This window comes from Argopecten irradians, chromosome 6 (assembly GCF_041381155.1).
Source record: "Argopecten irradians isolate NY chromosome 6, Ai_NY, whole genome shotgun sequence".
Classification (NCBI taxonomy): domain Eukaryota; kingdom Metazoa; phylum Mollusca; class Bivalvia; order Pectinida; family Pectinidae; genus Argopecten; species Argopecten irradians.
In genome coordinates this window covers 27557059-27573897 of record NC_091139.1, presented here as the reverse complement: position 1 = coordinate 27573897, position 16839 = coordinate 27557059, and the positions used below count along the sequence as shown (strand labels likewise).

The 16839-nt window shown below is 35.7% G+C and overlaps 2 protein-coding genes across 3 annotated transcripts; both read right to left on the bottom strand.

Moving 5' to 3' along the window:
- Window positions 1-731: 731 nt before the first annotated feature.
- Window positions 732-11570, bottom strand: LOC138325506 (very long chain fatty acid elongase 7-like). 2 transcript variants are annotated; one of them, XM_069271209.1, is made up of 8 exons: window positions 11276-11570; window positions 9027-9125; window positions 7461-7648; window positions 5970-6050; window positions 5446-5502; window positions 4841-4946; window positions 4030-4166; window positions 732-3825 (listed from the first exon to the last, which is right to left on the bottom strand). In XM_069271209.1, the coding sequence occupies exons 2-8, from the start codon at window positions 9082-9084 to the stop codon at window positions 3601-3603; spliced, it is 852 nt and encodes a 283-aa protein (XP_069127310.1). In that variant the 5' UTR covers window positions 9085-9125; window positions 11276-11570; the 3' UTR covers window positions 732-3600. The 2 variants fall into 2 exon arrangements, with proteins under 2 accessions (XP_069127310.1, XP_069127311.1); XM_069271210.1 differs by having other exon boundaries at window positions 11291-11570.
- Window positions 11571-12863: 1293 nt separating this feature from the next.
- On the bottom strand, window positions 12864-16839 carry LOC138325505 (tripartite motif-containing protein 2-like). The gene has a single exon (XM_069271208.1). It carries the CDS (start codon window positions 16449-16451, stop codon window positions 14484-14486), a length of 1968 nt encoding a protein of 655 aa, XP_069127309.1. The 5' UTR covers window positions 16452-16839; the 3' UTR covers window positions 12864-14483.

The following is a 16839-nucleotide window of genomic DNA, read 5'->3' as shown; positions in this document are numbered from 1 at the left end:
ACTTTTTTCTTTTATTAGTAATTAATCACCATGCAAACAAATAGCTTGAAAGAGATTTTTTTATGAACACAATGAGAAAGCATCATTAAAATAGGACATGGTTTTCCCCTGGAACTCGGCTTTCCTGCATCTCCGACACCGGGAACAGTTTTAAGTTACTTTTACAATTGTAAATGCTGTTAATATGATATAATTAAGACAAAAACAAAACCCTGGGCCGTTTTCGATTATAGGGTCTGACTGGTTGGACCAAATTGTTTGTTTATGAATTAAAGACGGATCTGATGATTTAACATTGTTTTTAGATGAGCCTGGCAAAACCCTCACAGGCCTATATAAAAAACTGCAGGTCTGTCAGGATGTATACTTGAAATAATGACTTTACCAAACGGTCGAACTAGTTGTTCTGAATAAACGAAAATGGCCCAGTTTTCAAACCAAGTGGAGATAAACTAGTATTGTAATTTGGCATGATTCTACAGTAATCAAGTTATAATTCTACGGTGTGTCAACATTCTATACAAAATCCAATTTTAAAATCATGGGGAAGATAATCTAGTATTGTAATTCCGCAGGATTTAGTGTTTTAGACTTCAATGTCTGAAACAAAACTGGACTTTCAAACAAAGTGGAAAATAATCTAGTATTGTAATTCTGTAAGATTTTGTGTTCAACTCCAGTTGAAGGAACAATTTTTTGTCATAACATTCACCATACACCATTCTACTGAAAACAAACACAAATATAGATAAGTTTGATAAGTTTAATATAAGATATAAGAAGTGTAACTTATGTTACAAAAGCGAAACTTCAAATTCAATATCTCATAAACACATAAAATATGGTCAGATCATTGTACAACCTTGATACTCCAGACCGAGGTTACTACCACTGATGTTATATCCACTCCTGGTCTATTTCGTAGTACAACTGGAGGTAGTTCAAGAGAGAAAACTGACCAATCACAGCCCTGCAGACTTCCTTTGAAAATCACAAAGAGAACGACGCCCAACTTCAAAGCAACACCGTCCACCAGTGTACCGTCATACAATTTCTATGACGGTACACTGGTGAACAGTATTGCTTTGAAGTTGGGCAATTCCAAATTACCCATGTCTTCTGTTGTCTTCAGTTTTACTATGCGATAATCCAGTAGTTGATATAACATCAGTGATAGTAACCCCTGGAGTATTGAGGATGATCATTGTACAAAACAATCAGTCCCAATAATCAGCTGAGATACAAAAATCAATTATCAATACACTCATATGTTTTGATATATATTCCATAGCTACCTTGAAATCAAATCATAAACACATTAAACTCATTCACCCCTGAAATTTCATAATGGACTGGTCAAATCTTTGATTAATAAGAAACTAAACAAGTCTTCAGGAGTGAATGAGTCAATATGGGACACAGCATTATTACTTTAGGGATTACATCTTTGATTTGATAACACACTTGGAGCATCATAGTTCATAGAATATCCTGAGATTTGGTAGAAGAGGATGTTTATACAGAAAATAAGAGATTTTGAGTATCAGCTCTGTAGTCTCTACCTCCTACAGTAGCACCTGGAGGTTTTGGATAGTGTATATTGTGTGTAACCCAAAGGAATCAGTTCTAGATTCATTTACAAATTTCCTTTGTACCATATAGCACACACTTGGTCCGCCAAAACTTTAAACAATCTGTAAAGCACATGATATTGCATTCAAAACATAAACATGAAAAACCAATTTATTGATTAAAGCTTTGGTCAGTTCATTGCACTCCAGATCCCTTCTTTAGCTCCAACCTTAATTCATTATGTCAACAAAGTTTTCATTGTCGCAAATACACAAAATTTGATCTTTATCTCTTTGATTTCTGATTTGACCTTGTTATTCGTAAACTCATTCCTTTATTCTGAACAACTTTGCTTCATGATACACGTAAATGGATGTTTAACTTTTTATTAAAAGAGAATCATTAAATGAATGTGTATTTAGCAATAAAGAAATTTTTATATTTTAATGAAATGAAAATATACGTAGTAAATATTAAATAAGTTCCCCAATTTGGTGTATTTGTTCATAAAATACATCACACATGCTCTATGTTAAAAACATCGAAACAAATATTAACATACTGGTAACAAACTATAAAATAAAGTTGTATAAAAATAAACAATTTGTACTATTAATAAAACAAAGACAGAAAATTGTTTTAATTCATTCACTCTTGATTGATTGTTAAACCTAAACACAGTTAATTATTTCTGTACAACAAATTCTAGGGGGTGATATATTCAGCACCAAAATGGGTTCAACAATTTCATAAGTAAGATACGTGGATGGAAAATTGATTGCAAGCATGATACTTCAGATTGCAAAGACCCTGTGTAACAACGTTCAATACAACAGATCAGGAATAGCTTCAGATTGACGCATAAAATAAAATTTGAAAAATTAAAAGATTCAAAGAAAGAAAATCAACACTACCCTGTATATAGTATAAACATTGTGTTTACAATCTAAATAAGTTTCAATTTAAGCCTGTGTTGGCCTCAAATTAATCCTATAAGGATATCTGTGGCACATTTGAGGACATTGTCAGGTATAAGGTGAGTAGTTCAAATAATTGACATCAATTACTTACTTAACACAATTATAACACATTCACCCCTGTATTTCATTATTGATTGGTCTAGTCTCATCCTCGATACTCCAGGGGTTCCGATCACTTACGATCTCTACACACCTGAACTATCTCTAGTAAACCTGAAGGCAGCTCAGAGGAAAAAACCTGAACCAATCACAGGCCAAGATTTCTTTTGAAGACTGCAGAGAGAGGGACACCCACCATCAAAGCCACACAGCCAACCACAGTGTACCGTTACAGGGCTCTTTTGATGTACATGTACATCAAAGGACTGAATTACCTGTTTTGTTCTGTTGCCTCCAGTTTCACTATGAAATGGTCCAGGGATGTAGATATCATAAGTGATCACTACCCCTGGAGTATTGTCTGGTCTTTGATTTAGAAAAGACTAAATGTGTCTTCAGGGGTGACTGAGTTATATATTATACATTGTATTACATAATAAATTCAACTATTATTATTATAAGTAAATAACTAATTCAAATACTTCAGTATGAAGTACAGTAAATTTAGAACAAATTATGCCTGTAACATATTGTCAACCTTAGTACATTTAATTATAGAAATTATAAAAATATGTAATCACAACTGATCAATCAAGATAAAAATATTACATCTTTAAAAATAATCATTGATTGTCATAGTATCAAATATTGTAATCGTATGTATGCCAGTTGTTTAAGTTGGTCAACGATTATGACATTTTAAACTTTGACAATGTGAACACATAAATCAATATTTGTTAGAAAATCATTAAGGCACTCAAAATTTAAAACATAAAAATAAAACCAGACCTCTGGTTTTGACAAATAATGTAAGAATAATACTACAGAATCAGAAGTATTACTTCAGGCACAAATTAGAGCATTTAAAATGATAAAAAGCAAAACCATCCTGGCAAATCTACAGTTTTGATGAAAGAATTAATTTAAAGAATCTAATTAGCTACAATCATCAACCAGTCTTGGACTTGATTCCGTTTCGGACATCTCCATTTCGGACAGTTCCATTACGCTGTGGTTTCGACTTGTGGGATATATATGATTGGTAGTAGAAGTTTGCGAAGAGAATGAGAAAACTCCCGGCGTTCAATAAGATCCAGTAGACAAACACTGTAGGGTAGTTACATTCCATATATAATAGCTGGGAGGCGTGAGCTAAGCAGATTACAAACTGGGCCTGAAAGATTCGTAACCATATAGCATCTGAGACAAAATTGTGGACAAGGGGATTTTCAAAATTTGTTGGAGGCATTATCTCCCCTTTATATGTTCAATCATACAATAATTTTTATTTTAATTTTGAAGTGGTTACCTCCCCTTAACCATACATATCCACTTTTAAAATTTTTTCTACCGTGAACATTATACAATGTATACTTACCAGTTGTAGTTTTGTCATGTACTTTTTCCACCAGAGGTATTTTTGATACCTGGGCCCAAGAGCTGCTAGACCGTAATACGTATACATCACTAGGTGGATGAAGGAGTTGATCATCGCATGGAAAGTTCCAAACCCACCTACCAGGAGAATTCAGTAAAAGTTAATCATCTTACATTTTTTGTTAATTTGATGTTACTAGCTCTCTTATTGAGATAAAGAGACAGTGGTCAAGTCATGGTCAGATGAAGAGAAAGTGGTCAAGTCATGGTCAGATAAAGAGACAGTGGTCAAGTCATGGTCAGATTAAGAGACAGTGGTCAAGTCATGGTCAGATAAAGAGACAGTGGTCAAGTCATGATTACTCTGCCTATGATACATGGCCTTTGTGTGTCAGTAGGGGCCACTGTGACAAAGTGGTTAAAATGTCTTTACATGTTACAACCGATCCCTCTGGGTTATGATTTCAAATCACATTTGGGGTAGTTGCCAGTTACTGATAGCTGTTCGGCGGTTTTTCTCTGGGTGCTACAGCTTACCTCCACATATAAACCCGGCACGTTCTTAGATGACCCTGACTCTTAATTTATAGGATGTTAAAATAATTAAACTAAACCTAACAGTGTTTCAGTTTTATAGTTTTAGATTGAATGAGGCTCAGTGTCTGTTGAACTTTCTGATGTTGACGATGAAATTAGGATTCTTACATGCATGCTCATTAAATCTCATAGGTCACATGACCTAGCTGCTGTCCCAAAGTTACCTTTCCGGTGTACAAATAAGCAAACCCATTACCGCCTGGTAATGTTCTTACCTGGTACAAACTTGACCCCAAACCACCAAGAGAAAGGCATCACACCATGATGGAATACATGTAGATATGTCACCTGGTTATACTTCTTTCTCGTGATAAAGAATATCTGAAATGATAACATAATCATGTTCCAATCAACACTTCTACAACACAACATAAGTTATTTAAAAGTAAGTAGTAATTCATATATCTGGAGATTGGATGCTTTTATATAGCTCAATGTTACAAAATACACTGTACACCAACTTCAACTCGATAAACTTGAGAAAAAGGTTTTGAAGTAACAATCACTACAGTAGCCAAATTTAGTATCCGACACAAATTTCTCTTCTCCTGTTACAAAATTGGCAAGCTTGCAAACTTAGTTATGACTTTTAGGGCGAAGACTTGGAGATAGGGTGGAGGAATGTAGCCAATCTAATTAGATTGGAAGGTAGCTGAATTGGACTTGGTTGATCATTTGGTGACCAGGTTAAGTTCAATTAGTATATAGATCCAGCTAGCTAATGTTCAGATGTCTCGGGTTCAAACCCCAGTCGGTTCGTTACATTTACTCCTCTCCTGCTGCACATACAACAATGATTACATTCCTATACAATACTTACTGTGTCTAAAAGTTCGATGAATTTCGATATGTAGAACCACCAACAGGCATTAGCCATCTGTAAAGGGATTGTAAAAAATTCATGTTACACGATTGAGAAGTGAAATATATTTCACATTCTAATATATTGTTTTTGTAAAAGGTTCTTCAACAGGAATTATAATTAGAGGAAATTTGTGAATGTTAACAATACATAAAAGACTTTTGAAACACTGGGTAATGCTGAAAGAAGATGCATCATCCACAAAGCGATCTTGATGATCATTTCCATGATTATTTGCTGAAAATCTGACTATAATTTAAAGTCACTGGCTTTTGAACTATTTTCAGTTGACAGTTGAGTTGAGGATGAATACCAACTGGATATTAAACAGCTCACTTCTTTAGCCAGCAAGTATAACAAGTAATCCTAGGTCACATTATTGCTACATTTGCCTTAATTGTCCGATTGGCATTTATCATCCCATATCTGCCAACTGAAAGCTGTTCAATGCTTAAATGGTTTACAGTGTCAGATATACATACCCTTATAGCTGTCTTAGAGTTGGAGAAGTCTACTGGCTGGCATCGTAAACTGTACCCATTGGCCCAGCCCGACAGCAGGAACTGTAACAGATATATAGAAATAAAAGTATGTTTCTACAGTGTAACTTGTCAAAACTGGTCCTTGTCTAATCCAGACTTTCATTGTATATCATTTTCCTTCTTAATTATAGTAATTAAAACCTGAAGAATCCAGAAACCTGTTTATACTGATCAAGTATGCTTGTCCGGATGACACGGTATAGACAAGGTATACTGTACATGTATATGAAAATACTATGTAAGAAAAGAAACGTTATGAAGCTGAAGTTTGTTATAAAAGCTATATCGAGGATATCATGAGCAAAGAAAGTCTGTTTTTAGAAATACCACCAACAACCTTTAAATGTCAAACCGGAATTGCAATATGAACAACTGAACAATGAGGGACCAGGGGAAAGCTACAAAATGGTACATGTGTATTTGGAAAAGCTTCCTATACAGTGCTAGGTAAAATATCCTAAGATATTGAAATATCACTTACCAAGGCATGTTTGAAGTCTAAAGATGAGCTGAAATATGGACCAAAGCTGACTAGTCCACCATCATCAAATTGTGGACTATTTAATAAACAAATACTGTATAGCCCAATAATAATGCTTCAATTTCGGCGGGTGAGGTGAGGGGGATTATTTCACTATACCGTATTCGACCCAATAAGTGCCCATGTCCCTATAAGCGCCCCTCCCCCTTTTTGAGGCCTCAATTTCAATTGCCCATGCATAAATAAGGACCAAAATGACATAAAACGGTATAGATTTGCAATAATTTCGACTTATTAGCACCTTTTCATTTTTATCAATTTTTTAAGCGCCCTGGGCGCTTTATGGGTCGAATACGGTATTTACATTTCTACTAAAATCAACAAATTCTTAACACCAGGAAAATTTTCAAACAACATTTCTTTCTGAAAAGAATAGAGCAACTGAATAATTCAATCATCATGAATATGGTCCTTAAAGGCCCACTACCTTTCAAAAATGGCTTTTAATTTTTAAAATGGGAATGTAAAACGAGATTGATAATTTTGTAAAGTCGCAAAAGTTATGAACTTACCGTTAATACTGCATATATCATCACCTTCTGAACAATTTGATTAAAATAAATACAATGTTAATTTTTATAACACAGGTTGATGTTTCCTGCCGTCGTCCTAAATACTGTGCGTTGGTTGACTATCACTGTGTCAGACGGCAAAACAGCGAAATGAATCTCCACAGTTATCATATATTATGCTGGGAATCTTGCATATGTTTGGTGTTGTAACCTCATCTTAGGCCATCTGTGTATATTTTCTGATGTTATTAATATTTTTAAGAAACCTTTTTATTTTGCTCCGGAAAGTAAGCGGGCCTTTAAAGAAAGCCACAATATATGGACCATGGGAATGTAAAGTATTATACTGTAAGCATCAACTTTAATGCTAAAACTTACCTCCATAAATAGGTATGTAGATAAGGCCACCATTGCTAGATTGTACAGTACTAAGATGTTTTTGATGTTCAATGGTTTCCTTTTTTCCATAAATGTGGGACCAATCAACACAGCACCGAAGTATAACAAGCAAATAACGAGGGTTGGAACGAGACTGGACATCATAAACCAATCCTTCACACGGGAATCTAAGAAAAAACGGAAAACAATTAAAAGTTAGCTAGATTTAAATATTATTTCATGATAACTTAGAAAAAAAGTTCATGATATTGCTGCTCATTATCAAATCCAGTGCTATAACAATATTGGTACCAGATAATTGTCAACTTTTATGCATCATTACATTGAAAAGAAGTTAAAGAAAATATCTCAAACATAGTTTTATAAGTTGTCTCCCCTTGGAGAACAGGTTCTTTGATTTTTGACAAATAAATGTGATACTCTGAGTCTCATAAGTAGGTCGTAATATTTCAATGTATATGTATAACGTCATGCCAAAAAATATCCCTACTATCATTTCTCACTATAATATCTATGAATTTTTACTTTTTTTTCTTTGAAATTTTGCTTATATGTCTATTTTATCAATCAATTTCAACCAAATATAGAAAATTGTCCACTCTTTCAGGTCATGGCATGAACTATTAGATAGCAAATTTCTTTGTTGCCATTTTGGTAATGAAGAACAAAGAAGGAAATGATGTTGTAAAGTTTAAAGGGACAATTCACTCAGGCTAATTCTTTTACATAACCAAGAAGCAAAATATGGCATAAATGTATTGTTCTACATTTCTTATGAAACATATAACATAAGATATTGACAAATTCCACGTCATTATTTAGTATTTTAATTGATACCGTTGTAATTACAAATCGTTGATCAATACGATTAAGCAGGTACAATATGTACGCTGTACCCATACCCGAGCCAAAGTCACGCACGTTAAACAAATGAACTACATAACCACTGTGGAGGTGATATAATGATTTTTTAGGCAAAACAATTCACCTAATAAGGTAAACACACTTCTGTCAGAGCGATTTGAGCAGTTCTAGACAAAAGTAGCATTACTCTACGAGCAAGGGACTGGGTTCGGCATACAAGATATTCGACCACAATGTGTAATGGCGGACAGCGAGTGAGTTTGAACATTTCACACGCATTTCACCACCATGGGATTTTCTGACATATCACAGTAAAACCGACTGATCTAATTTCCATTAGAACTCGGGGTTTTCCGATATATATACAAATTTTAATGTTCTCGTAGAATGAATTTTCCCTTTAAGCAGTGTACCAAAATAAAAATATTTTGAAAATTAAACATAGGAAAATTATGCAAATATTATGAGCTGAAAGTTTAGACAATTTCCTACAGATGTCAAATTTGCTTTCTTATTGTTTTTTGGCATGGCGTAGGTGTAGGGACATAATATTTAAATATTCATGCTCTGTTTGCTAATTTTAATCAAATGTTGTACATATCTGATAACAAAGAAACTTTAATGCGTCATTACTTCTACAGTGGCCATCTGCCTCATCAATTAAAGAGTAGATACAGTTACCTGCATTGACGAGAACTTCATCCCACATTTTCTGGGCATCTAATATCAATCCCAACATTTTTATTCCACTCGAACTTTTAGATTCCACCAACTTTTAACCTAAAAAGGAAGATTTTTTTTGCTAAACAAGAGCTCAAAAGAATCTGATATGTTACCAGCTACACAAAAGCAAAATTTCTTACACATCACACCAAAAGAAAATATTCTATTTTAGTAGTGTGACCCTTGACCTTTTAAACATGGAAAACTATTTTAAAAAGCAAGCATTTTCCTTTGGAAAAGTGTCAATGAAATTTGACTATTTGAGTATGGAAATTGATCATAATCTATTTTTAATAAAAGTGACATTGACCTTTGGCTTTGGTAAGTCTGGAGAAAAATCTAAAGTAAGCACATTCCCTAAGGCTGCTATGCCATCATCCTTGATACTCCAGGGGTTACTATCACTGTCGTTATATCCACCTCTAACATAGCTCATAGTAAACCTGGAGGCAACAGAACAGACCAGGTAATTAAGTCCTTTGTTGTACATCAAAACAGTACACTGGTGTTTGCTTTGAAGTTGGGTGTTACTCTCTCTGTAGTCTTCAAAGGAAGTCTTTGAAGGCATGTGATTGGTCAGAATTTCTACTCTGAACTGCCTTCAGTTTTACTATGAGATAGTCCAGGGGTGGATATTACATCAGTTATAGTAACCCCTGGAGTATCAAGGATACCATGGCATCTGAGCATGAGAAAACCCAAATTATCTTTATGAAAAAAAAATTATTGTTAGAAACAATGACTTTGACTTTCCAACGTTATAATCCCCTGCAAGCACATACCCCTTGGAATTTGAAGTTGTCATGAAGTTAAACAATGATCACCTCAGTTGAACCTGATTGATCATATTCAGTTATTTTATGTAACATAGGATTTTGGACCTGGAGCGCCATCCCAGGCAATTGCTTTCCCTTGAAAATCTAATTTAAAATTCTTTATCTTGTTCATAAAAAAATAATTTTGAATGTTCAATGAATGTAAAGATCTAGAATAAAGGTAAAATATTTTATTTAAACATACATGTACAAGTTTGCAAAGTTGTGGACCTTTAATCCAGTATCGTTATGGCCAAATATGTCTTTGACCTTTTAGTTATTTGGAACTTCTTAAAAAAATCAGCGCAGTTGTCAGTTGATAGCTTTTACATTATATTATGGATGGAAATGTTACTAACTTCAAAACGTATTGGAGCAATACACTACCAATCATGCCAGAACCTCAAAGGTTCAGTTTATATAGGGCAATTCTGTTAAAATCCCTATCATGTTAAGTTTTATTTTGTCTAATAGTAATATATATAGCCTAACAAAAAAAGCTTAATATTATTAAAAGCCAGGTTTAGAAGAATATATTGTGTTATTTAAGTATTGTCATGAGACAAATTTTATCACTGCACATGTTGAATGATCACTGCATCAAATATAAAACTGCATATATATCTCATGATCTTGAACCAATGCTATGACCTATTGACCTTGAACCAATGTCAAGGTCATTTCAACAAAACTTGTATGTCTTTAATTCTGGCAAGTTAGACACACAGGTTCTTGGATCTTGCATTTAAAAACAAAATAACAAAACCTTTGTCCTTTAAAAAAATAACATTCAGAATTATTTGTATTGGCATGATTGAATATATATCACGCTTAAAAATAACTATGATTTAATATAACAATTTGAAAAAAATAAACTTTTCTTTTTAAATCGATCAAATATTATCATTACATTAAACTCTTTACAAACTGAATGAAAATTGTAAAATAAGAAAATTAGTCTGTGTTTACTTCAGCAATAATAGATCTACTAACTGGGCCCACTGTAAATTACTTGCAAATGTATTTCATATTTTCATTTAGCCTAATGACAAGTTCAGAACATATTTATTTATTGCAGGCCTTATTGTAAAACTCCTTTCTAGTTTTACAAAGGCTTTTACGTTGATCCTTTCTGTAAACTATTAGACATGGTATACAGCATGTCATTTCCTATACTTCACTAGGCCTAAAGTTAGCCCTTAGTCAACAAACCCCAAACCCGCATGCATACAAAAATGTACAGGGCAAATTCCAACAGTATCCAGTACACATACTATCAACATTCTTTTCTTACTTTCTATTTCTCAAATAAACATATATGTAACTGGGTATCATGAATTAACTTTCAAATCTAATATAACATTTAAAGTTATAAATTATTAGATACTTTACCAACGATCGCTGTACCTAATACATCAACCCGGTGCCGTTAGGAGAACTGAGACTGCACGCTGCCGTGGGCTGTTTGGGGTCAAAAAGTTTAATGTGCATGCGCTGTGCAGGGACATGTGTCCTTGAATATCATATGCGTGTTCTAGTGCTGGAAAGTTTCAGTGGTCAGATATCGAATGGGTATATAAGCCGAAATTATGTAATATTATTTCTTTAATAGCAGAATACTTACGACATCACAGATTAAACAAATATCGTTCTTCCAAAGAGAAAGTAGAGTTATTTTTAAACTAGGATGAGGAAGCTGAAAATAGACTTCTATGTCCAAAAGGTGGGGTTCGACGCTCGTTGGAACAGGATGTGTTCTTTTTTCTTCTTCTTCTTCTTTTTTGTGTGTATGTCAATTTTGGTTTATCATAAACAATAATAAGAAGAAAATCAGTATTTATACACATTCCTGCCAAGTGCCCCGACCAGGAATCGAACCCGGGTCTCCGGCGTGGAAATCTACGGCACTATCAACTGAGCCAAAGCATGTTCCGTCGGGTGAGTGACAGAGACCGTATTTAACACTATATACAAGTCATACCGACCCACTCCTTTTACAGATTACTTTCCAACATTCTTTCACAATAGAGTCTTTTACATGTGCAAGCCCAGGCGAGGGGTCTGGGGGCCTAGGCCCCCAGAAGCCCTCCCGACGGAAAATGGTTTTAAGGAATTGTTTAGCCCCGAAAATGATGTTTGATAATGCTTGGTATTGCACTGATTAACTAGATTTATTAAAATCAAACGCATAGGCCTGTTTTCTACCTGTACATGTACCTGATAATTATGCGTTAATGTTTAGTACAAAGTGTATGAAAATCTCATGATAAGTCCTAACGTTACATGTATCTTGAGTGACTCTAAGTTGATTTGAGGATAGATTGACGGAACTTTCTTACGTTACGGAATTTTCTCATGTGTAAAAATCGAATTATACATAAGCTTTTATATGTTAAAAAAATGAATGAATATAAAAACAGCGCCTCATATTATAAGGCATAAAAGTCGCACTGATAGAAAAAGTATTTTGTCTTCTTAAAGTCTATCTTGACGGGAAGTTTTATATCTCTATGTCGTTCCACTGTGAGTATGTGTCATTGTACATTTACTATGGGTTGGGATTTTGGAACAATGATCCCATATCTAGATAAAGTGTCTTTTTCCTATTTAGATTACTGAAATGAATCTAGTCCGCTAAATCTGCCTATATTATAAGGTGTTTTTTTTGTGGTTTTTTTTCCGCCTAATATATAGACTTTATATTTGTTAAAAAAAAAAGAAAAAAAAAAGGCTTAATATGATATAGGCAGGTTTTAGCGGACTATCTAAGGATAATCTACTGAGTGTCACTATAATTTGCGAGGTGTCACTTTTCGATATTTCATCTGTCGTCCTTTGACTTTGCGTGTCTTGTAAAAGCCATCTTGTGACTTAGAAGATTCATATTAACGCACCAAACAACACAAGCACTAAACAACGAGAACCCGTAGGTTGATCGTAATAAACGGATACGACTTCAGGTTTCCATTTCCGGATTTCCAAAACTGCACGGTTATATTCAGTATTCTTAATTTTAGATAAATCATCTATATATTTAGGTTATTTTAACTTACATTCAAGACTTTGACGGATCTACATAGATGACTCATACCAGGATTTGTTATGTGCAAGCCCGGGCTTTTTTTTTATAGAGCAAGCTACGCCCCGAGTGTAATAATAGGGATGGGTTCTAATGTTCACATTCAAATGGCTGTCACTGATTATATTCACTGGCTGCTGAGATTTTTGGTGACGTTAAAATGAATTGATTAGATCTATATCTGAAAAAAAATTATACCGTCATCGCTCAAACATCTTTTATGCCACTAATTTGACAAGGCAGTGAGATCCATAAAATCATCCCAATTATCACGTGTAAACATTAATTTTGACCAAGTACGTTTGTAAGTGGGCTACCATCCTCATTACTCGAGGGGTTACTATCACTCACGATATGTCCACCCCTGAACTATCTTATAGAAAACTGGAGACTGATCAGGAGAACAAAACTGACCAACCACAGACCTGGAGACTTCCTTTGAAGATTATAAAGCTACGCACAACTTCAAAGCAACACAGTCAACCACAGTGTATATTTATTCGATTATTTTTATTTTATGAGTCTTCTGTTGCCTTCACTTTTACTATGAGATAGTCGAGAAGTGTAGAGATCGTGTGTGATCGGAACACTTGGAGTATCGAGGACGGTACAGGGGTGGACATAATGTCAGTGATAGTAACCCCTGGAGTATCGAGGATAGTAGGTTACAATAAAATCCGATATCTGACTCAATCAGAAATGCATTGTGTTTTTACGGTATCAGATATGGTAACATCCAATCAGGAAATTACATTTTGTTGGCCTTCTTATTCTAGACACAAATCACGGTCAATCTTTAGAATTTCGTGTGTGCGACATGGTTTGCATATAGCTTATGAGATGTTCCACTTTTAATGGAATAAGGACATGCATTTTAATCAGATTTCAGATCAAAGCAACAGGAGTATATTTCGTCTGTGTGTTCTCCTTTCTCAGACTAATACATTTAAGTTTTGATAGTTCATGTGAAAATAATTAATTTTTATTTGTTTTCATACTAAATCCAACTTTCTGATTGGCAGATACTTTATCTTTATATACTATGGGAAAAATCTGAGAGTGGCGCGAAAACTCGATGTTATCATGACGTCACAATAGAGAGGTCGATGTTGCGTATTGATTTAGAAAAAAATAATCTATTGAAAAGTCAATGGAATGGTACGTTTAAACGTATTTGATGTAATCAAGAAATCTGAAGAAAAAAAATTAAAAGCATTGGTGTAACTATTTTTTAACTTCACCGGGTTATGAAATAAATTTTGTTTACAAACTTTTGTGAGAATCCGCGTTTGCAAACAAGATTTCTTTCATACCTCGATGAAGTTAAAAAAAATCGTGCATTCAATGCTTAAACAGATTATTTACTTGTAATGAGTCTTTTTTTTTCTTCTGAATATTGTGGCCCATGTTGTTTCTTATATCATATGCTGAAATTCTGTATACTTCGAAGCAACAAAGATGAAAAAGAAATATCTGTCCTATCAACACGCCAAGAGACAATTTACAGTACATTCCCATGCATTACAGAAGTTCTACATATTCAAATACACGAATACTGCCATCCTCGTTGCCGACCCAAATATGACCAGCGTTGTCGACAGCGACACCTAGTGGGCGCCTTATACCGTCGTCTTTGTTGAGTAAGTATTTCTGGAAAACGCCATCGTGATTGAGGACATGAATGACGTCATTAAACCGATCAGATATGAATATATTATCGTGTTGATCCACACAAAGTCCCCACGGCTCAAACCTCTCCACGTGTCCCTCATTCTTGCCCTCACCTTCTCCCTTGTAAGAGGAACTCACATGACCAGCAGACGTAATAAATATGACAGCGCCATCTTTGCCCCTGTCGGTTACGCAAACAGTCCCGTTGCTGATGACTGCAAGACGATCCGGATGACAGAATATCTTATTGCCGTTGTCTTGGACAATTTCATTTTCAACATCCCCTGTGTCTTTTGCCAAAACAGACACCGCGTGCCGACTGGAGTCTTTGCTGGTGACGTAGAAATTCCCATCGAAATAGTAAATACCACGAACAGTATCGTCGATGCTAGTGAAAGTCGTCACCGAATTGTCGATACCTATTTTCCAGATGGCGCGTCCACGGAGTTCTGTGACGAAGAGATTACCGTTAGGGAAACAGCAAATGTCATTGGCTTCCCCCGGTAATTTGAGGAACTGTCGAATTGCGCCGTTCTTGGAAAAGAGCTGTATGGTCTCAGACGTATCGCAGATCACCCATGCCTCGTCGTCAGACACGGGGCAGATGGAATAGGGCCGACCTGGACAGTAGAATGTTGGGACTTTCTTGTCTGACGGAGAAAAGTTCAGAATTGGCAGTACAGATACTTTGGTTTCGCCCAGTAATTCCACTTGCGGTACGGCGGCTGCCTCGAAGCTTGTGTGCGCGCTTTCTAAAGAACACGTTGGAATCTCCGTAGGGACAGACTCCAGGCGCTTACTGATGTTATGATTTGTTTGCAGCAAGAGTCCATCAGGGGCCAGGTCGAATATCTGGTCTGACATTACAGCCAGACTCTTCATTGACAGATACACTCGTTCCATTTCCGCACGGAATCTTTCGATAGATGACAAAGTTCGGTCTAGAGTTTCATCTATTCCTTGCAACTTCCTCGCACATGCTGCGTCAATCGCTCTTTTTAAGCTATCGGCATTGTTAAGAACATCCTGTTTCGTTTTATCCACGTCCTTTTTCAGTCGTTCTGCTTCTTTGTCAGCCTTCTTCATATTGTTTTTGATGTAGGGAAGGTAAGAACGCACACCGTCTGCTAACCTCGACAGATCTTCTTTTCTAGCTTTAGCGGCAGTGGATGCTTCCTCTAACTTGTGGTCCAAGTGAGTCTCTTTACATTGGTCACACAGAAGTGCATTACACGGTATACAGACATAAGACATCTCTTCGTTTTCATGTTCTGGGCATGTGCATTGCCGTGCGAGGGATGAACTAAGCACCTTCTCTTGTTCTGCTAGAAGGACGAACTTGTGACTTTTGGTAGCCTTCATTTTCTCGTGGACGTTTTTACACGACAAGCAGATGTTGTCGTCACAGTCCACACATTTAGCCACTGCACCAGCCCCGGTGTCACATTGCTGACATGGGTTTTTAGAGGCGTTCACTGCGTCATAGACCAGCACATACAGGTTATCTGGCAAACCGGAGACACCGTCTTGTGGAAGGTTAATAAGCTTTAGACAGAGAGGACAAGAAAATGATCCCGGCTGTTCGGGATCATGCTTCCTTTCAACGTAGTTCTCAAGACACTTGCAACAGAACGTATGGTAACAAGGCAACAGCTTTGGACTCCGTAGCGTTCCAGAACATATTCCACATCGCAACGGATTGACGAGTTTTGGCTTGTAGGCTTCTTTCTTCTTTAAATCATCTTTTGGGCCAGGTTTTCCCGACTGTCCGGTCTGTTGAAAGGACTGAGATGTTTTCGTAAAACGTCTTTTCATCATTTTGGCGATGATTCTTTTCAGAAATTAATATGAAAGCATTCTGTGATGATATTTTGAATTGTAGAAGAGAAAATCAGCTTGCTGGCTTTGGCTTATGTTCCTCTTGGCCTCATAACCACAGACAGCCATGATAAAGTTCCTTGTCTGTCTGTATGTGTTTCAATGGATATAAGTGTACGATATAAGATGTATCTGTAAACTCTTGAGATACGTCACGGCGACTGTCGTCTCTGTGTATATATTTCCCAGTCGTGGGTGTGATTACATACATTATACCTTCCACTCAATAACTGTATATTGATACATTATAAGGTTGGTCTGCACCGCGGCATGTCTGATGCCCCGATGATAAAAGCGATAATTCAACAAATGAACCAGTATAAGAATA